Consider the following 23,686-nt stretch of genomic DNA (forward strand, 5'->3'; position numbering starts at 1 on the left):
AGAATTTCTGTTATCATTTTCTTCTCAATCCAGCATTAGCAACCTGAATATATTTCCATGTTCTACTGTATATCAACTAAATCAGTTAACTTTGCACCCTACTGCTTTCTTTGTGAAAGGCACTGTGTTCTTTCTCTGACCTACATTTTTATAATTGTATAATTACCAAACTTCTGTGTTCTGTACTGCAATTAGTGGCAATGTGAAGCAGTTATTCTGTTATGTATGAAATACACAAAGTAGTCATCATATTTAGGTGAATATGTTTCAATCTGTTGACTATTTTTTCAAGTGTTAAAAGACCTCATCTATCAAAATGTCTGGAAAAAAAATGTTTTTGTGGCACTACAGCAACCAAGCTGAACCAAACCTGAATAGTAAAAGATGAACACAGGTTAAATCTCCATGGTTGTTAAAGCCAACATTGACAATTATCATTTCACACAGCGTGTCACATGTATGCAAAATTGGTGCAACAGCTCCAAGATGGATACCGCTGTGACAGATGTGAGCAGGTTGCCCTTCTGGAAGCTCGTATTAGAGATCTGGAGGAGCAAGTTGCAACACTGGGTAGAAATGACAACCTTGAAAGGGGTCCTCTGCTCGCTGAGCAAGTGGTCAGTAAGGTTGATGTGGAGGGTGGAGGGGCAAGTCAGGATTATCAGATAGGGAGATGGGTTAATGCAGTTAGAGGGAGTGGAAGGGGCGTGAAGAAAGGGAAGGCCAGTCCTGTATTTGTGCATCAGAACAAATTTGCCAAGTTGGGTGATGATGTGGAGGTGGCAAACACAGAGGTGGCAGCCCTAGATGTTACTGCTACCCCTAACAGCCGGGAGAGCAACCCATCTAGTAGAGGTGGGGAGGGGAGTGCAGGTAGGCCTAGACAGTTGGTGGTAATAGGGGATTCTATAATCAGAAGGACTGATAGAATAATTTGTCGCCAGGATCGCTTCAACCGAATGGTTTGCTGTCTCCCTGGTGCCAGGGTTCGGCATGTGGTGGACCGGGTGGATAAATTACTGGGAGGGGCTGGGCATGACCCAGCTGTCTTGGTCCACGTTGGAACCAATGACAGTATACATGGAAGGTGGAGGCTCCTTAAGAATCAATTTAAAGAACTAGGCTGCAAGATGAAGGGAAGGACCTCCAAGGTGATATTCTCTGAAATATTGCCTGTGCCATGCGCAACACAGGAAAGGCAGGGGGAGATTAGAGAGCTGAATGCATGGCTAAAGACCTGGTGTAGTAAGGAGGGATTTGGGTTTCTAGAGCACTGGGCTGACTTTTCATTGGGGTGCAACCTATATGCTAAAGACGGTTTGCACTTGAATGGAAGGGGGTCTGCTGTGCTGGGGGAGAGGTTTATGGGAATGCTGGAGGAGTATTTAAACTAGGATTGAGGGGGGAGGGTGAATTAGAATTACATCGAGCAGACAGGTCAGTTAGTGGTCAGACATTAATGGAGAGTGGAATGGGGATAGATGGGGGAAGGGTTATGGCAGGTGACAAGAAAGTTCCCATGTTGCAAACAGCCATTGGAAATAATAGTGCCATTTGTACTACTATAAATTATATGAAAAACACCAGAGAAAAATGTAACAATACATTTAAGTGTTTGTTCACCAATGCCAGAAGTCTGCCAAGCAAAACAGGTGAGCTGGAAGCTCTGGTGCATGAGGAGAGCTTTGATGTAATCGGTATTGCTGAAACTTGGCTTCAATCCTCACATGACTGGGCTATTAATATTCCTGGCTATGCTCTCTTTCGGAAAGACAGGGTAAAAAGGAAAGGTGGAGGGGTCTGTCTCTATGTGAGAAGTGACCTCAAAGCAAGCGTGAAAGAGAACCTGGTTGATGGAGAGTGTGATGAGGCTGAAGCATTATGGGTGGAACTGCATACAGATGTGCGTAGTTCAAAATTAATCATTGGAGTTTGTTATAAACCACCCAATGTTAATGAGGAGGTGGAGACTCAGCTCCTTGCACAGATGGAAAGGGCTGCAAGGTCTGGGACGGTGATAATAATGGGGGATTTTAACTACCCAGAAATTTACTGGATTAATGGCACTTCTGGGACAGTTAAAGGACAAAAATTTAAAAACCTATTGCAGGACAATTTTATGGTGCAGTTTATTGAGGCCCCAACTAGGAATGATGCCCTGTTGGACCTGATAATCTCAAACCATGCAGAGCTTATTACTAATGTTCAGATAAAGGAACACCTGGGTAGCAGTGATCATAACATGATTTCATTTAATGTTAACTATAAGCAAGAAATACATACAGGAAATATTAAAACACTAAATTTTAAGAGAGCAAATTTTCCAAGGATGAGGGCTGCTCTCCAGGACTTGGACTGGGAGGGACTATTGGCACAGCTGAGCACAGAACAGAAATGGGAATTCTTCAAAAAGACTGTGTGGAACCTCACTGCAAAGTATGTTCCCATGGGCAATAAGTTTAAAAGGCTAAAAATAAAACCTATGTGGCTCACGGTCAAAGTTAAAAAAGCTATAAACAATAAGAAAGTAGCTTTTAAAAAATATAAAAATGAAGGAACACTAGTGTTGTTTAAATGTTCCAAAGAATATAACAGGATATGCAAAAAGGAAATCAAGGATGAAAAAATTCAAAACGAACGACAGATTTCAAAAGATAGTAGGACAAACCCCAAACAATTCTTTAAATATATTAATAGTAAAAAGGTGAAGTCTGAGCATGTAGGCCCCTTACAAAATAATCTAGAGTGGGTGACTGGGGACAAAGAGAAGGCAAATTTATTAAATGTTTTCTTCAGCTCTGTGTATACAATGGAGCATGGGGGAGTTCATGTCCACAATGGGGGTGGGAGTGACACAGCCTCAAATCCACAATGGCTCAAAAGTGATATGGTCCAGAAATATTTAGACAGAATAAAGGTGGATAAAGCACCTGGACCTGATGGCATCCATCCACGGATCCTAGGTGAGTTGAGCTCTGTCATTTCAAAGCCACTGTATCTAATATTTAGGGACTCATTAAAGACAGGAATAGTACCACTGGATTGGTGCAGGGCCAATGTGGTGCCCATATTTAAAAAGGGAACAAAGTCTTTACCAAATAACTATAGACCTGTTAGTTTAACTTCTATAGTTGGGAAGATACTGGAACGTTTAATAAAAGACCACATGGATGAGTTCTTGCTGGAAAAAAACTATTTAAGCAGCAGACAACATGGATTCATGAAAGACAGAAGTTGTCAGACAAACCTGATTTCCTTTTATGAAGAGGTAAGTAAAACCCTGGACAGAGGCGTGGCTGTGGACGTGATATATTTGGATTTTGCAAAAGCGTTCGATACAGTTCCGCACACACGGCTAATGTGTAAGGTAAGGATTGGATATATCAATTTGTAAATGGATAGAAAACTGGCTGAAAGACAGAATTCAGAGAGTCGTGGTTAATGATTCTTACTCTGAATGGTCCAAGGTTATCAGTGGTGTACCCCAAGGTTCAGTGCTGGGACCCTTACTTTTCAATATATTTATAAATGATATTGGGTCTGAGATCAAAAGTAACATTTCTGTCTTTGCAGATGACACCAAGCTATGCAGTGGAATAACGTCCTTGCAGGATGTCTCCAATTTACAAGCCGACCTCAATGCTCTGTCTAATTGGGCGACTAAGTGGCAGATGAGGTTTAATGTAGATAAATGTAAAGTTATGCACTTGGGGGCTAAGAATATGCATGCATCATACATACTAGGGGGAGTACAACTGGGGGGATCTGTAGTGGAGAAGGATCTGGGGGTTTTAGTTGATCATAAGCTCAATAATGGCATGCAATGCCAAGCTGCGGTTTCCAAAGCGAGCAAAGTCCTTTCTTGTATTAAGAGAGGTATGGACTCCAGAGACCGAGATATAATTTTGCCCCTGTACAAATCATTAGTAAGACCTCATCTTGAATATGCAGTTCAGTTTTTTTCTCACCAGTTCTCAAAAAGGACATCGGAGAACTGGAGAAAGTGTAGAGAAGGGCAACCAAACTGATAAGAGGCATGGAGGAGCTCAGCTATGAGGAAAGATTAGAGGAACTGAATTTATTCACTCTTGAGAAGAGGAGAATAAGGGGGGATATGATCAACATGTACAAATATATAAGAGGTCCATACAGTGAACTTGGTGTTGAGTTATTCACTTTACGGTCAACACTGAGGACAAGGGGGCACTCTTTACGTCTAGAGGAAAAGAGATTTAACCTCCAAATACGGAAAGGTTTTTTCACAGTAAGAGCTGTGAAAATGTGGAACAGACTCCCTCCAGAGGTGGTTCTGGCCAGCTCAGTAGATTGCTTTAAGAAAGGCCTGGATTCTTTCCTAAATGTACAGAATATAACTGAGTACTAAGATTTGTAGGTAAAGTTGATCCAGGGTAAATCCGATTGCCTCTCGGGGGATCAGGAAGGAATTTTTTCCCCTGCTGTAGCAAATTGGATCATGCTCTGCTGGGGTTTTTTGCCTTCCTCTGGATCAACTGTGGGTATGGAGTTGGGTGTATAGGATTTTACTGTGTTTTTTATTTTGTTTTTTTATTTTTTTGTGGTTAAACTGGATGGACTTGTGTCTTTTTTCAACCTGACTAACTATGTAACTATGTAACTATGTAACTATGTGATTTAAAAGACTCTTTTCAAGTTGAAGAAATGTGTACATGATAATACATGCAATACAAAGATATGTGGTACAACTGATACATTTAGTTTAATGGAAATGTAATTAAACTGACATAATAATATTTAAGGATAACATCCTGTAACCCAAAAACTCAGATTAACTCGGATTAAAAAACAACAGCCACAGGAAAGTGGTGAAAAATAGATGGTTACCCAAATGCCAGACGAGTTGTAAAAAGTATAAAACATAAAGTTAATAATAAAAAAGAGCAAATTGTCAAGAGGAAACAGGTTAATCCCTTGTATATACAGAAAGGTACTGAAATGATTGAAAATAGAAATGATCTCAGAGGGATTTAAACCATGGTTTGGTTAAAAAAAATCAAGAGTATTACCAAAAAGGGAGATGAGGGATCTAACCTCAAGCACTTGTGGCATTCCTATTATATATAGGGCTAGATTCAGAGAGAATTTACGCCGGCGTATCTATTGATACGCCACGTAAATTCAAATCTGCGCCGGCGTATCTTCTTTCTGTATTCAGAAAGCAAAATACGCCGAAATTAGGCTAAGATCCGACTGGCATAAGTCTCTTACGCCGTCGTATCTTAGGGTGCATATTTACTCTGGCCGCTAGGTGGCGCTTTTATAATTTTCGGCGTAGAATATGCAAATTACCTAGATATGCCGATTCACAAACGTACGTGCGCCCGGCGGAATTTTTTACGTCGTTTGCGTAAGGCTTTTTCCGGCGTAACATTGCTCCTGCTTCTATGAGGCGTACGCAATGTTAAGTATGGACGTCGTTCCCGCGTCGAATTTTGAATTTTTTACGTTGTTTGCGTAAGGCTTTTTCCGGCGTAACATTGCTCCTGCTTCTATGAGGCGTACGCAATGTTAAGTATGGACGTCGTTCCCGCATCAAATTTTGAATTTTTTACGTTGTTTGCGTAAGTCGTTCGCGAATAGGAACGTAATTTACGTTCACGTCGAAAGCAATGACGATTTGCAGCGGAATTTCGAGCATGCGCACTGGGATTCTTTCACGAACGCCGCATGCGCCGTTCGTAAAAAACGTAAAATACGCGGGGTCAACAATAATTTAAATAAAACACGCCCACATCATCCCCATTTGAATTAGGCGGGCTTACGCCAGCCCACATACGTTACGCCGCAACTTAGGGCGCGAGTTCTTTATGAATACGGAACTTGCGCCCCAAATTTACGGCGGCGTAACGTATCGGAGATACGTTACGCCCACACTAAATTATGCAGGGCTTTCTGAATCCGGCCCATACTCTCCATAAGGGTCTTCAATCCCTGCCTGACCGCCTTTTGGTAATGGGTGTCAGGAAGGGCATGGCAGGAGACAAGATGGCTCCTTTGGGCAGACTTCTGTGCAGTTTCACAGGCTAATTTATGCTCAGTCTCATGGATGAAGGAAATTGGCCCCAACGCCCTTGCATATGTGCACATACAGTGGTGCTCATATCCGTGCACATACTTGTGACAGATGTTGGCGCCAAATAGACTATTTAAGCTGTGTCAGTGCTCAGGATCAGTACTGCTTCCTCTTAAGCCTCCTGTGTTTTCTGATACCCTGTGTTCCTGTATCCTGACTTCAGTTGCTGACCCAGCTTTTCCTGACTATTCTCTGAACTCGCCTGCACTGACCTTGGCTTGTCCTTAACCATCGCTTCTGCCTGCTTCATTTGCTTCTGTTTCACAGTTTTTCTCCTGATTCATATTGTACCCTGACCACACACTTGCCTATGCCTCTGTACCTGATCCATCCTGCTAGTGTATGACCCAGCCTGCCTGCCATCCTGTTGTGCCTGCTGATATACAGTCTGCTACCAGAATAGGCCTCACCTGCCTGTCTTTGCTAGTACAAGCCTGTTTGAGTCCGCTGCCTACCAGCCTGCCTGCTTCACTGAAGCATAAGAGAGGTCTTCCTCATAATTTCAGGTTTTGCTACCAGGTATGTGACAATAAGATCGGTGTCGATGAGGCTGGGTGACTGGATACATTTCCTTGTCTGAATGTACTTCAAACTAGAGCTTATCTCAAATACACTAAGAATGTGTTATAGCTACTTGAGTAAGTTCATTTGAAAGACAAATCAAATGTATTTCTGGTTATTGCTGATGTAGCATCATTGTAAACATGATGATGCCCTGCTGACCTTGAATTGGGCCCTAAGTAGTAGGGGTGATATCTCAAATCATGCCAAAGACCCCCTATTCAAAGCTAGACACCTGGCTAGCCTCCCAGCCCCATACACCAATCTCAAACTGTATGCGGATTTCTCCCAACATACCCGCCAACTGAGGAAATAACTGAACACCATTACTAAGTCACTCAATAATCACAAGATCCCTTACCCAACCGCACGAGAACACTCACAACTACAAAGCTAATCCCCAAGCTGGTAAACGCTAAACATGGTCAGGATAGTGGAATCATTAGCTAGTTTACATACCGCACAACCAGTCGGTGCCTTGCTCATTGCAAATTACTCCACAAACTTTTACCCCATTGATATACAGAAGTCCCAGACATAGCAGACTGATGATTTTTGCTGTTCTTGTTCCCTTCTTTTCCTGTTTCCTGCTCAATATCTGATCATCTAACGTTTCAAGTTTACAGCTACATCTTTATCCTCACTTTCTCTCCGAAGAGCATCCGAAGAACACAACTCTGACAATGTTCAATGTCTGAACCTAAGAAGAAAGAAGAAACCGTATACCCCCATCCAACCGTGAGAAAATACTGCACTTGACATAGCATCTCCTACAAAAAACCTAAGATGGCTAAATTCTTATCATGCAATGCTAAAGAGCTGAATCACTGTGCTAAAAGAGCTTCCCTATGGTGCTCAGCACAGGAATCTAACCATGACATTCACTGCATACAAGTGACTCACTTCAAAACTAATGCTGAACTCTAGGGTTGTCCCGATACCACTTTTTTAAGACCGAGTACAAGTACCGATACTTTTTCCAAGTACTCGCCGATACCGAATACCGATACTTTTTTTCAATGTCATGTGGCAGTTTGACAGATGGGGACTGATAGGTGGCACTGATAGGCAGCACTTATGGGCACTGACTGGTGGCTGGCGCTGATGCGCACTAATAGGTGGCACTGATAGGTGGCTGGCACTGATTGCACTGATAGGTGGCACTTGTGGGCACTGATAGCACTGATAGGTGGCACTGATTGGTGGCACTTGTGGGCACTGATTGCACTGACAGGTGGCTGGCACTGAAATCTCTGGACCCCCTTACATTACAAAGCACCCTGCACCCCTTTACATTACACAGAACCCTGCATCACTGAACCCCTTTACAGATGGGGCGGGGTCATCCGTTTACATCACTGGTTGGCCTCGCCCTTGGATATATATGAGCTGTCATTGCAAAAAGGATGCATTCGCGGGGACGCCTCCCATCGAGGCAGTGTTTTTCAGTTTTTTGTCCCAGCACTGTGATTGAAAACGGCTTCCAAATTCTTATAAGCCCCCCACCCGCAGACCCCCACAACCACTGGTCAAGGGTTGTGGGGATGAGGCCCTTGTCCCCATCAACATGGGGAAAAGGTGTTTTGGGGGTGACCCCAAAGCATCCTCCCCATGTTTAGGGCAGGGGGGGCACTCTCTCGTCCCCCCTTCTCCTGCGGCCTGCCAGGTTGCGTGCTCGGATAAGGGTCTGGTATAGATTTTGGGGGGACCCCAATGCCATTTTTATTTTTATTTTGGCGCTGGTTAACCTTAAAATCCGTACCAGACCTGAAGGGCTTGGTATGGATTTTGGGGGACCCACACAGCATTTTTGTTTAATTTTGACACGGGGTTCCCCTTAAAATGCATTCCAGACCTGAAGGGCCTGGTAATGGACTGGGGGGAAGGAACTCATGCCATTTTTTTCAATGATTTTTATCTATATTGCAAGTATGCAGCAATACATTCGAGTTTTAAATTAAAATGTTTCCTTTAGAAATGTAATTTTGCAGCTTTCATTCATTACACTATGTATGGCCGCTATGTAAGCAGCCTTACATAGTGTGGGGCATGGACTTAGACCCCTGGGCCATGATTGGCCAAAGGCACCCTGCCTTTGGCCAATTATGGCTCTCTTAGCAGAGCACACTGTGATTGGCCAAAGCATGCAGGTCAGGTGCATGCTTTGGCCAATCATAGGACGCCAATGCACTGCGATCACGCAGTGCATTATGGGGCATTCGACGGCACTGAAATTTGCCATGAATGCCGCAAAATCTTCAGTATTCGACGAACGTTCGAGATGAACCATCGGGCTCCTCACTAGTCTTTTCCCTGAAAAAAGTTCCTGTCTGCAGTTGCCCATATGGACTGTGCACTGTATGTTTGTTCTGTAGGGCTATATACAGAATTTCTAACAGCCATACCACAAGAAAAGCAGAGCAAATTATTGAATTTCCATGCATATGTTTTGCAACTTAAGACAATTCAATGTATTAAAATATATTCTTACAGCTTATGGTAACTATAGAATTTCTTCATGTTTCATGTATATTGATTACTTACTTTGTCATATTAATATTTTCTTCCAGGACCCTCTTCTCAGCCAGTTTCTGAGACAATTGATCTTGCAGGGCTTTCAGTTTAGCAGTCACCTCCTTGAGTTCCTCTCTTTTAATTTTCAGATTTTGCATGTGAATTTTCAGATCTGCCTCTGCAGCTTCCAGTCTTTGACGCTTTGGAGCCACAATCTAATGTAAAATAAATGTAAATAAAGCTTGCATAATTTCTAACATTCTTTTATTTAAAATTATAATCAATATATTATGACTGCTATCAATGACAATCACAGATGAAAGGTAAGCATAGAAATACATTTAGACAACCTCCATGCTTAATATTTTAAAGTTTCCACCAGGTGTTGCTGTAGTCCATCCCTGCTATCTTTGATTAGTAATCCAGTGAATGCAATTACTTTACTTTGCTTTTTTTCACTTTGTTTTTTGTACTGTGAGCCAGATATTCCTAAAACACCCACTTTGGTTCATTTCTACCTCTTATGTACAGCCGCCCATCACATTTACATCTGCCTATTTCTTATTGTAAAACCAGAAGACATATTATGTGCTGTCTGGAATCTAGCTCCAGTAAATTGTGTATGAATAGTTTTGTCCTTGGAAACAGTTGTTCAACACAGGGCTTTTGTGTTAAAAGCAAGTCAAAATTAAAATATGTGCATTCAAATCCTTGACCTGTAACTTGTCCCAAACCCTTAAATCAACCCTAACACATAAACTTAACTCCCACCAAAACCCCCAAAAATTAACAACCCTTAACCTCCTTGTAGCACTGCTTAACCTATTGCATCTTATTACCTCAGTATTGTAAAAAAAAAGTAGAGTGGAGTAGTGGATATTTATTTCTGGATTGTAGTTTATAAATGTCACTCCAGAAATAGCCGTTGGGTGACAAGTGTACCCTGTGAACTGAGCCATCCTTTGATGGCGCCATTCAGAGACTCTGGATAAATACCACGCTGACTGTTTGCTTTCAGATGTAAGTCATCCTGTGGGTGTACAGCCATCAAACCACTTCTACAGATCCAGAAAACATGTGCCCATCCCCCCACTATGTTTCCCAGGCTCCACTTTACCACTTGATTGCCTAAGACCAGCATGTATGGATAAGCTTAGTTTGAATGCAAGATTGGACTGAATATTCACTGTTTGGAGGTTCTGTGAATCTCCATAGAATGTCCCATAATGCATTGCTAAAGCCATCATTGGCCAAAGTGTTGCACCTGACCTCTGACTTTGGGCAGTTATGGGTTTCAGCTAAGTTGCAGCCACACACGATAAAAGGCAATTTAGTAAGACTGAGGGACAGCTAACATTACTTTTAGAGACATAGAGTTGGTTAGTGTAGCATAGTATGCTACTTCTGCTTTGTGCTTTACAGTATATAGTACCCATTGGTATATACAGTACTACAGGTATATTCAGGGCTGTATATTTTCTAATGATACTTTGCAGTGAATAACAGTTTGTGTAGCTAGGAAGAGTGAAGTGTAAACCCACTTCCAATCACTTTGGTTTGAATTGACCCTACAGTCAATTTTTACTTTTTATTTCATTTGATGGGCACTGATTGGAGGCACTGATTGGCAACACTGATTGGAGGCACTAATGGACATTGAAAGGCAGCACTGATGGGCACTGATTGCTGTCACTGATGGGCACTGAGTGGTATCACTGATGGGCACTGCTAGGCCTTTACTGTAATCAAGGCACAGATGATCAGTGCCCTTATTACCTGTCCTGGTGTCTCCTGCGAGCAGATGATCAACATATACAAATACATAAGGGGTCCATATAGTGAACGTGGTGTTTAGTTATTCACTTTACAATCAACACAAAGAACAAGGGGGCACTCTTTCCATCTAGAGGAAAAGAGATTTCATCTCCAAATACGAAAAGGTTTCTTCACAGTAAGTGCTGTGAAAATGTGGAATAGACTCCCTGCAGAGGTGGCCAGCTCAGTAGATGGCTTTAAGAAAGGCCTGGATTCTTTCCTAAATGTACATATTATAACTAACATGTATAGGTAAAGTTGATCCGGGGAAAATCCGATTGCCTTTTGGGGGATAAAGAAGGAATTTTTCCCCTGCTGTAACAAATTGGATCATGCTCTGCTGGGGTTTTTCACCTTCCTCTGGATCAACTGTGGGTATAGAATTGGGTATATGGGATTGTATGATATTTTTTTATTTTTTATTTTTTTATGGTTGAACTTGTGTCTTTTTTAAACTTGACTAACTATATAACTATGTAACTATGCTGCTGATTGACTCTCCTCGCCACTCACTCTGTTAGTGTGAGGCAAGAGCCGATTACGGCACTTCTGCATTTACACATTAGACACAGACGATCACATTGTTAAAGAGCTGCATCTTTACAGAGATCGGGGTCGAGCTGTGCCCTAACAACACAGAGCGGCCACAATCGCCACGCTGCAGGCCCCTGTGGGTGCTTGAGAGCAGGCATTCTGGGGTGACATCATATGACGTCATCCCAGAATGAAAGCTGCACCTATCATTTGGCAGTGGGCGGGTGGCAAGTGGTTAAACAACATAAATATCAGTTTACAGTACACCCAAAAACCACACCACCCACTTACAGCTCCTGCCATAGCTGATAAAAAAAAACAGGGAATATGTCCCAAATTATCATTATTTTGTCTGGTAGAAGTTGTCATGTGCATCTATGAAGGGGCAAGTAGTAGCTAACCAAGTTTTTAACATCCTTCTTTCCTGTCTCCCAGATGCAGAGTAACTCACAGTTCTTTGCAGCTAATTTACAGCTACTCCTGCATTTTGCCCCTCAGACTCACAGCATTAGCAATTTGATGCGCGAGGATACACAGCAATTAATTGCATCCGAGGATGTGATTGGGCGCAATGAAAGCATAGAGGAATGAGACACAAGGCAAGGAAAACAAACTGACACAGATGTTCCCATCACTGCAGCACTCTGTCAAATTGGCTCCAGCGATGTGTGGGGGTAATGAGGTCTTGGATTGTTCCTGGGTGCCAGATGACTAGAGGAGGAAAATGAGGGAGAGGTACAACCCCAGTGATGCAGGATATCATCCAGAGGCAGCTTGCAGTGAAGTGGAGGGAACAGCCACCCTGTTCCTCAGGATGGTAGAGCGTCACATGTGCAGGGAACATGTTTGCTCCTTAGAAGCTCAGCTGTGTGGGCCTTTTTCAACACATCTACAGCAGATATCCACAGTAATATTTCCAATTTCTGCTTATAGCATATCAACAGTGACAATACCATTGGCCATTTGGTTATATACAGTTGTGCTCATAAGTTTACATACCCTGGCAGAATTTATGATTTCTTGGCTATTTTTCAGAGAATACGAATAACACAAACTTTTCTTTCACTCATGGTTAGTGTTTGGCTGAAGTCATTTATTATTAATCAACTGTGTTTACTCTTTTTAAATCATAATGTTACAAAGTTTCACCTTGTAAATTATACCCAATCAAGGAAAATACCCAAAGTACAGGAAGAATTTTAGAAACACATTTTTACTTGCACATGATTGGATAATGAAAATCCACAGAGCTTTACCACATTTACCAAGCGCTGGAGAAAATGAGTGCAACTGCACTTGCAGAGTGCCTTTAGTGCCTTTGCCTTTAGTTAATCCACCCCTATGAGTCTGGGACTAGGGTTTTGGCATATAAAAAAATGAAACATAACAATACTCTATTTTTTCTTCTCTAGCAATTTCTTACAGTGACCACAGAGATTTGATGGCAGAGTGATTCATCCTTCTATTCGATTAGTGCAAAGCTGTAGACTCTGACATGAGCGTAAAAAGCTTTCATGAAGCTAGTACCAGTATTATCTCAGAATGACTACTACATGTGGTCAGGAAAATCTGTTGACAGATTTTGTACTCATAAAGAATAATTGACAGGAATAAAGCTATATTGTATTGTATTACTGTGTATGCTGTCCAATCCTGCAGAAATCAAGTAGGTACATTAAGAGTAGGAATTGTATTTCTTTCTTCTTTTTGAAGCCATGACAGTAATCCAGTAAATTATAGCGAGTGATATTCTACTGTATATGTAATTATACCTGTAACCCCAGTAATATAATCACATACTTCACCAAAGGTGATAAGGTCTGCTGGGCAAAACAATTTGCTGATCCACTTAAAATATTTAGCACCTCTCTGCACATAGAACCTGTGCTTTACCTTTAGGCACATTACATGCATAAAACAAGAGCGGACCAAAATGGATTCTTCTTGATATGGTCAAGTGTCTAATCATTTCTGACAAGGTGATGAGACAAATGGCCTTTAACAGAAAAAGAATTGGATGGTGCAAAGGTCTACCAGCTGAATTATGTTTCAGAAATGAAATGCGCATATGTCAATCCAAATCATATATTTTTTATGGTTGAGTAAGCAAATATTTGTTTTTAAAATCACAGACTAAAGGTCTAAAACACGTGCGGAGGGCAACAAGCTTTGAATTGTATTCTTTTTTTTCAAATTACTAGAGATACAACAGCACATGCATTCAGAGGATAGCATGTTTGTGATTTTCAATATTTACGATCTACAATATTAATATACAATATTTATGATCTAGAACCTTTGTACCAATAGCTTCTTTGATGGACTGCTCAGTGCTAATCTTTTTATTTTATTTTATAGAATTGTAGTCTGGACTATACCTGATAAATACTTGTTGCTGCTGTATTATCTTTCTGCAGTGTGGCCAGTTTTAAACCTGCTGCAGAAGTGCAGCAGCCATCTTTAAGGAGATCACATTGTAATGCTCGTCCATTGAGTGTCTCCAGTGCAGGGAGTAGACATGTTGGCTGCGTCTGGGGCAGCCTGATGGTGATTGGCTAATGCAACAAGGAGAAGCGTGGGTTGCAGGCTCATGAGGGGAAGGGAAAGAACTGTCTGAAAACAAGGAGGTGTGTTGGAAAGAGACTGAGCTGCTACTGCTACTGGATAAACATATCCCTGTTAAATGCCTGTTACTGCATATGCATAAGTGTGAAGGGTCTTTAACAGCCTGAATGTGCTCCAAATCTCTATAAAAAGTTACACATTTCCAGAAAACATATTAACCTTATTAAGCCTGGAAGGAGGTGCAGCGTGGAGCGGCAGTAGTAAACACCTGAAAACCAGATGTAACAGCACAACTGTATTGTAGTAAAGTCCAAGCAAACACAACTACCCTGCGGGGAGACAATCTGACCAGGGGCACTTACAGGATGTTGCAGAGAACAAGGTAGCAGCAGGTCTCGGATGCACCGACAGCACCTGTCCTCTGGAAAAAAATGCAGCTTGGCCAGTCTGTGCCCAAAAGGGGGTTGCTTCCAAGAAGGATAGTGTGTACCTGCTCTTTCCCTACTCGTCAGGATCCTCTCCCTACTGCTATTACTGCCCCTGTCAGACGGGTGACCTTTTCCCTGCACTACCCATATGCAGAATGAACACTGAGCCTGCGAGCCAGGGCCTTAAAAACACTCTGCCTGACCCAAGATGGCTGCCAGAGTCAAATGGGGTGGCAGCATCCAATCAGATAGCTTTCACAGAGACTCAGGAAACTATAAGGGAACCATGTTCCTCTTGCCCTCCCCTCCAACTGCAATGTAACTGTGGTTGGATGCCAGTGCTTTAGAAACATTCTGCTATACCTAAATACACTATGCACTGTAAGGACAGGGGCCTTATAATGGGCACTGGGGTTTTAATTTGACAGACTTCCTTTAACACAGTGTTCAGAGCATTTCTTTGCACACATGTAATGTTGGCTTTAAAGGCTAACTCCGCTTTCGTGGGGAAAAAAATAGCAAATACAAAAAATATATAGAGCATATACAATTGCGACTCAAGTCATATTGTAATTCAATGTCATTCAAAATTGCCTTTCCTTTTTAATCTGCAGCTCTGTAATTTCCTGTAAAATACAATGCAATATGGCTACCTGGAGGTGTTCTGTACACAGAATGTGTAAAGAACGCCCCCAGAAACATAATTTCCTGCTTGTGTGATTGGATTCCCCCCCCCCCCCCCCAGGAAGTCTACACTAAGATATAGGTCAGATATCAGGCATCCCCTGCAACAAATAATAATAAAAAAAAAATGTTGGTGACATACTCCCAATAGGAAATCACATCTAAAAGGATGCAGGCCACGCAATTTTCCTCATTAGAGCTCTGCAGGTGCACAGCTAATTGATAATTATGAAACCACTCCCATTAAATTCACTTACCACTTGGACACAGACAAACACACATGGATTTCTTCAGAATAACAAAAGGTAGGAATCTGCAAAAGTTTGGTAAAATCCCTGCAATGTACATAGATTATCCAGAGGCAAATGCTTTTTTCTCAACAAAAGTAGAGTTACTCTTTAAGGGCCAGATCCACAAAGAAGTTACGTCGGCGTATCTATTGATACGCCGTGTAACCTCTAGGATGCTCCGGCGTAGCTTTGTTTTGTATCCACAAAACAAGATACGCCTGAATGGGGGCTAGATCCGACTGACGTACGTCTTAGTACACCGTCGGATCTTAGGTGCATATTTATGTTGGCCGCTAGGTGACGCTTCCGTTGATTTCCGCGTAGAGTATGCAAATTAGTTAGATACACCGATTCTCAGAACGTACGTCCGGCCGGCGCATTTTTTCACCTCATTTAAGTAAGGCTTTTTTCGGCGTAACGTTACCCCTGGGTCTATGAGGCGTACGCAATGTTAAGTATGGACGTCGGGCCAGTGTAAAATTTTCCGTTGTTTGTGTAAAATGTTCGCGAATAGGGCTTTGCGTAAATTACGTTCACGTCTAAAGCATTGACTATTTGCGACGTGATTTCGAGCATGCGCACTGGGATACCCCCACGGACGGCGCATGCGCCATTTAAAAAAAAACGTCATTTAAGTGGGGTCAAGTTGAATTAACATAAAACACACCCACATCTTTGTCATTTGAATTCCGCGCCCTTACGCCGACACATTTACACTACACCGCCGTAACTTACGGCACAAATTCTTTGTGGATAAGGAACCTCCGCACTAAGTTACGACAGCGTAGTGTATCTGAGATACGCTAAGCCCGCTTATATTTACGTGGAGGTACGTGGATCTGGCCCTAAATGTTTATCAGACCGAGGTATATCTTGTTTCTTGAACATAGGAACCATAGGAAATGATGCCTTAATCCCTACATAACAGGATAGATTACTACAGCCTGTAGCCATATGGCAGTATGTTTTGAGCTGGGACCAGTGCTCCTATAAAAACTAATATCATGATGTCTTAAGTTTAATTTTGTAATGTTCACTCTCACAGTAATGTACATCATCACAGCATGTTACAATTAAGTACATTTTCTCCATACGAGTGATTCAATTGAAAATTATTGTAACCATACTTATATGAAAAAAAAGCTAGCGAGTTCTGTTACAGGCAGTTTGTTTTCTGCAGACCTCCTGCTCAAATGATGACTTTGCAAGAATAACCATATATTTGTCTGACACAAATACATTTAAATAGTTCATCTCAAAACAGTCATTTTACAACCCAGACCATGAAGGGCACCAAAACAAACAGATCATTAAAAGAGATAGATACATAAAATGAAAATGTGTTATGCAATTTAACACTCCAGCTCCTAAAGAAAAATATAGGGTAAAAGGGTTCAATTTTTTTTTCCAGGTGGAGCTTGGTATGTATAAATTAGGCTATGTAGGCTAAGTATGGGTGTGAAAAATAATACTGTTTTAACCATTTTCTTACAGAATTCTCTATTGAGAGGTTATTTGAAGAGCTTGTGTAGCTTTTCTATTACAAAGCCCAACACTGCCTGCTCATTTGTCTAGAACAGCCTTTTCCAACCGGGGTACCCAGGCACCCTGGGATGAGCTCAAGTTTCTTCAGGGGTGTCTAGGCAAAATGCCCAAAAATTTGCCTTAAAAATTGTATACAAGCCAGCAGGTAGCCTGCCTTTTAGTTACACAAAGCCCTCCATTTTTAATGTGCATCATTACAACCTTCCAGCCGCCTTGCCTCCTGATAATCAATAACGTAATTGGTTGATAAGAAGGACATCAGGGTGCCTACACAACATCCTTTTCCCTCCCCTGCCCCATTCCATCAGCCCTGAGGTCACTTTAAATGAGCGAGGGAGAGAAAATGAGGGAACAAATTAACACTGGAATACTAGACAGTAGTGCAAAGGTATATTTGCTTTGGAAGAATAATTCACCTCTAACATTGGGTGTCCTATGTACGCTGCAATGTTGCTGCAATTTTGTAAAACTATTTGCTTTTTTTATTTTTTTACATTTTAAAATGGGGTGCCTTGTGATTATGCATACTTTTCAAGGGTGCCTTAAAGTCGTTTACAACTTTATGTTACAGGTAAGCCTATATTAAGGCTTACCTGTAGCTAACAAGGATATCTCCTAAACCTGCACGGTTTAGGAAATATCCCTGTACTTGCATGTGCCGACGTCATGCGGCACATGCACACTTAAGCCAACTGAAGCAACGGCACTATGTGCCGTTGCTTCAGTTGCACTGTGCCGTTATCACGCGCATGCACAGGAGTGACGTCATCGCGGCTCCGGCCAATCACAGCTCCGGAGCCGCGAGACCCAGAAGTCACTCTGGGACAACATGTCGGCAGCCGGAGGGGGAGGCGTGGACCGCTGCGGGGGCTTCGATCGGAGGTAAGTAAAACATAATCAGCTAGTATGCTATGCATACTAGCTGATTATGCCTTTGTCTTGCAGGATTTGTATTTTTTTTTAATTTTCGAACGGAGGGTTTACTTCCTCTTTAACTGAAAAAAGGTTAAGAAACAGTGGTCAAGAAGAATAAAAGCTCCATGCATCAGCATGAGCCAGCAGACAGAGAGGGGCAAGTCACTCCTCTGATTAATTCAGATGTGTGTGCTATGAATAGAACTGAATAGTATGTGATTTAGTTACTTGGGCTAATTGGGTTATTTGCAGCAAGTTAGAAAATCAACTTGGTGAAAAACCTGCTCATTGTAACAATGGAATATTCATATGTATAAGGCCTCGTACACAACAGCGGACAGTCTGATGAAAACGGTCCGCCGGACCGTTTTCATCGGACATGTCCGCTGGGAGATTTCGGTCTGATGGTTGTACACACCATCAAACCGAAATCTGCGCGGACAGACAGCGGAGTGACGTGGCCGCGCCGGCGCCGCGACGATGACGCGGCAACGTGTGTGACGCTGGAATCACTTTCACGCATTCAAGGGATGGCGGCCGATCGGACATGTCCCGTGAGTCTGTACAGACGACCGAACATGTCCGACGGACAGGCTTCCAGCGGACATGTTTCTTAGCATGCTAAGAAACATTTTTACGCTGGAAACCTGTCCGATCCGCCAGACATTTGTCCGATCGGCCGTACACACAGCGGACCAGTTTCAGCAGACATGTTCGGTCGTGTGTACGGGGCCTTATAGTATATTTGACTGGTTAAAAATAAATCACAGGTTTTCTTTTCTAGTGTTACTATTACAAATAATTAAAGTATATACAAACTTTGGTTGCCTTTACATTGACCTATGCTGTTCTCAACGGATGAGAATGTGATCATCAGCTGAAAAACATTTTGCTGATCAGATTTTTACCTGATGTACAACTACCATCTAATATTTATGGATAGCTTTACAGTACCTTTTATAACATATTTGGTATGAACTTATTTTGACCTTAACGTTTAGTAAATTCTGGCCTGTTCTAAAGCATTTTTGTTGCAATGAAGGAAAATAATGAAAGACAGGCATGAGACATCTCTGATGAAGTTATTAAAACAGTCCCTGGATTATATGGACAGTGTTGAAATGAAGGCTGATATTCTGTGACGGATAATCAACAAAGAGTGACACACCAATGAGAGATCTGCTTTCAGCCAGGGATCATAGTAATCAAACTGTCATGCCTCAGGCAGCAAACAAAAGACGTTTGCCAGTGAGTGAGATAACATATAAAAGATCCCCTGGGAACATAACCATGCATTATATTGGCACCAGCACACAACACTGTGCATATCTTTTGTTAAAACCAATGTATCTGTAAACATATATATACAGTTGTGCTCAAAAGTTTGCATACCCTGGCAGAAATTGTGACATTTTTGCATTAATATTAAAAATATTTGATCATGCCAAACAACTTTCTTTTACTTAGGGATGGCAATCACATGAAGCCATTTATTACCACATCGTTTTTGGATCCCTTTTAAATCATAATGATCACAGAAATCACTCAAATGACCCTGATTAAAAGTTTACATACCCTGGAATGTTTGCCATTGGTACAGACACAGAAGGTGGCACACACAGGTTAAAATGGCAATTAAAAGTTGATTTCCCACATTTGTGACTTTTTAAATCACAATTAGTGTCTGTGTAAAAATACTCAAAGAGTTTGTTAGCCAAATTTCTGCCAGAGTATGCAAACTTTAAGGCCCCGTACACACGAATTCAGCCAGAAACTCGATCGGAGCCGTATTCTGCCGAGAAACCCGGTGGTGTGTACACTTTTGGCTGAGGAAGCCAACGAGGATCTCGTCGGGCCAAATAGAGAACATGTTCTCTATTTCCTTGTTAGTCATTGAGGAAACTTGGCTCGCCGAGATCCTCGGCGGCTTCACAAGGAACTCGACAAGCAAAACGATGTGTTTTGCCCGTCGAGTTCCTCGGACGTGTGTACGGGGCCTAAAAGGCACTCATACCCATTGAAATTTTCCACATTTTGTCATGTTACAACCAAAAACGTAAATGTATTTTATTGTGATTTTATGTGATAGACCAACACAAAGTGGCACATAATTGTGAAGTGGAAGGAAAATGATAAATAGTTTTCAATTTTTTTTTTACAAATAAATATCTGAAAAGTGTGGCTTTCATTTGTATATAGTCCCCCTCTACTCTGATACCCCTATTGAAATCTAGGGGAACCAATTGCCTTCAGGAATAACCTAATTATTAAATAAAGTCAATAAAGCTGTTCTGTGAAGCCCTCTGAGGTTTGTTAGAGAACCTTAGTAAACAAACAGCATCATGAAGGCCAATGAACACACCAGAAAGGTCAGGGATAAAGTTGTGGAGAAGTTTAAAGCAGGGTTATGTTATAAAAAATACCCCAAGCTTTGAACATCTCATGGAACACTGCTCAATCCATCATCCGAAAAGAGTATGGCACAACTGCAAACCTACCAAGACAAGGCTGTCCACCAAAACTGATAGACCAGGCAAGGAGAGCATTAATCAGAGAAACAGCCAAGAGGCCCATGGTAACTCTGGAAGAGCGGCAGAGATCCAGAGCTCAGGTGGGAGAATATGTCCACAGGACAACTGTTAGTCGTGTACTCCACAACTTTGGCCTTTATGGAAGAGTGGCAAGAAGAAAGCCATTGTTGAAAGAAAGCCATACAAAGTCACATTTGCAGTTTGCATGAAGCCATGTGGGGGACACAGAAAAAAAAAGGGAAGAAGGTGCTCTGGTCAGATGAGACCAAATTTTTACTTTTTGGCCTAAAAGCAAAACGCTACGTGTGGCAGAAAACTAACACTGCACATCACCCTGAACATTTAAGTTCAATGCTTCCGAGCATGCGTCGACTTGATTCTGAGCATGCGTGGATTTTTAACCAATGGACTTGCCCACAGACGATCGTTTTTTTCTATCGGTTTTTTAACCATCAGATAATTTTAAACAGGTTCTAAGTTTTTTCACCGATGGGAAAAAAAACGATGGGGCCCACACACGATTGATTCGTCTGATGAAAACGGTCCATCGGACCGTTTTCATCAGACGAACCGATCGTGTGTACAGGGCATTAGAGTCTGCAAAAGACTTGAGATTGGGGCAGAAGTTCACCTTCCAGCAGGTCACCAACCCTAAACATACAGCCAGATCTACAATGGAATGATTTAGATCAGGGATATGCAATTAGCGGACCTCCAGCTGTTGCCAAACTACAAGTCCCATGAAGCATAGCGAGACTGACAGCATCAAGCATGACACCCAGAGGCAGAGGCATGATGGGACTTGTAGTTTGGCAACAGCTGGAGGTCCGCTAATTGCTTATCCCTGATTTAGATCAAAGGATTTTTATGTCTTAGAAAGTCCAGACCTAAATCCAATTGAGAATCTGCCTCAATACGTGAAAATTGCTGTTCACAGATGCTCTCCATCCAGTCTGACAGAGCTTGAGCTATTTCACAAAGAAGAATGGGCAAAAATCTTCCCTGTCATTTTCTGTCATTTTCTTTCCACTTCACAATTATGTGCCGCTTTGTGTTGGTCTAGCACATAAAATTCCAATAAAGTTTTTGGTTGTAACATGGCAAATTGGGGAAAAGGGTATGAATACTTTTTCACTGCACTATATATACAGTATTTATCGGCGTATACCGCACACTATTTTTCCCTGAAAATCAGGGCAAAATCGTGGGTGCGCGGTATACGCCACTTTCCCGCCACGAGTTTGAATACTGCGCCGGCAAATACCGAGCGCAGTACACTCGTGTATCTTCAGGCAGTCTCGGCGCCCCTTTCGCGCTGACGTCCTGAGCATACAGGACGTCAGCGCGAGAGTTGCCGAGCCTGCCCGACGATACACGAGTGTACTGCGCTCGGTATATGTCGGCGCAGTATTCAAACTCGGTGCGGGAAACGAGCGGGGAAGACGCGAGGATGCCGCAGAAGGACGCCGGACCCGACAAAGAGGACCCCCGGAAGCCGCAGAAGGACCCGTACCCGACGAAGAGGACACCCGAAGCCGCAGACGGACGCCGAGCCCGACGAAGAGGACCCCCGGAAGCCGCAGAAGGACCCGTACCTGACGAAGAGGACACCCGAAGCCTCAGACGGACGCCGGACCCGCCGAGGCCGCCGATGGACGCCGCGCAAGACACCAAAACTGTAAGTACAAAAAATACTTTTTTTCCACAGGATTTGGGGCAATTTAGGGGTGCACGGTATACACGGGAGCGCGTTATACCGCGATAAATACGGTATATATATATATATATACACAAATTGACACTGTCTATCTATTCTATTTGAGAGTCCCCAAGCTGGAGCATATGTTATATAGAAAAAAACCCTAAACAAGTTACCTGGGCAGAAAGTGGTTACTTCAATGACAAAAAGTCATGATTGGGTCTATTAAAAAAACATACTGTATAAACATATAACGGTAAACAGTGCATGACCCAGGGTTTCCAAATCCGGTCAAACTTGAGAATTTGATCTCTTTCAATGGCTTCCATTTTGGCATGTATCATGGTATGGGTTACTTGGTCTTAGCTACAATTAGAGGGGGATATCCATGCTTTAGCTATAGTTTGTTTCACAGCTGTGAGAAATTTAATAAAAAGTTTAAATTGCGTGCATGTCAGGGAATTTGGTTATAGACTGAGAAGTGCAGTGGCTGGGGCTGCTGACACAGGGACCTGAAACAATTTGGAGGCGAGAGCGAAAATATAATTCCAGAAGGTTTGAGCTGTCGGGCAGGACCACCAGATATGTATATATGTACCTGGCTCCAAGCAGCCACGAAAACAGAAAGACGAGTAGGAGGGGACCAATTTAGCTATTCTAGAGGGTACTAAATACCAGTGGGTCAGCATTTTATAGTCGGCTGACCCATTTTCATGTCTGCAGTTTTAAGGGTGTGCCCAAGGTCCTCCTCCCATATCTGAGTATATAATCTATAATTTAATAAACCTTATTACATATGGGTCCTTTTCACATCTATGCAGTTTTTCTGCAACATTTTTTTGTAAGGGTGCAGGGATTTTTTTTTTTTTTTACATGCAGCAGGTGTATTTTTGTCTCCATAGACATCAAAATGCATGTGCATGATTTTTTGGTGCATTTTTCTACAAGACAGCAGACACCGCACATGCATAGATGCAAATATAGCCTTATACATTACACTATATTCAATATTTCTGGCAGTAATAAAACTCTCATCCTATGTATACGTGAATATGAGGATAAGCTGTTCCTATACTATACTACTTAGATTAATCTGAACAATGCATCGCCTATAGAAATTTAACAAGATGAAACTTTGATGCTTACGAAGAATCTTAGGACACAGTTGTTACCTTGGCAACCTTGTCATAGACTTCAATGGCCCTGACCCAGCTACAAAGCCCTTCACAGGCTGAAGAGACATTCTTAATGACAGCTGGCTGGAACTCCGGATTGCTGATAAAATCTTTTCTTATCTGGGCAATAACCTTTGGTGGAATATTGTCTTTATCAAATTCCTAGGAAACAGAAGAGCAGTAATTAAAAACAAATTCAGAATTCTTTCTAATAAAAAAAATAAAAATAAAATCACAGATATGATGTTTTCCTAATTAAAAAAAAATATTAATAGACAGTCATTGATGTTAATAGTCAAACAACAATGTTCTATATCT

At 42.0% G+C, this 23,686-nt stretch overlaps 1 protein-coding gene across 1 annotated transcript in view; it reads right to left on the reverse strand.

Annotated features, from left to right (window-relative positions):
• LOC120930418 (dynein heavy chain 3, axonemal-like) overlaps nt 1-23,686 on the reverse strand; it is a 530,045-nt gene that overhangs the window by 364,663 nt on the left and 141,696 nt on the right. The window contains exons 10-11 of the mRNA XM_040341605.1: nt 23,366-23,530; nt 9,218-9,402 (exon numbers count right to left, since the gene is read on the reverse strand). Coding sequence (XP_040197539.1) covers nt 9,218-9,402; nt 23,366-23,530 — 350 coding nt within the window. The remainder of the gene's footprint in view (nt 1-9,217; nt 9,403-23,365; nt 23,531-23,686) is intronic.

The sequence above is a fragment of the Rana temporaria genome, chromosome 3 (genome assembly GCF_905171775.1).
Source record: "Rana temporaria chromosome 3, aRanTem1.1, whole genome shotgun sequence".
Lineage (NCBI taxonomy): Eukaryota > Metazoa > Chordata > Amphibia > Anura > Ranidae > Rana > Rana temporaria.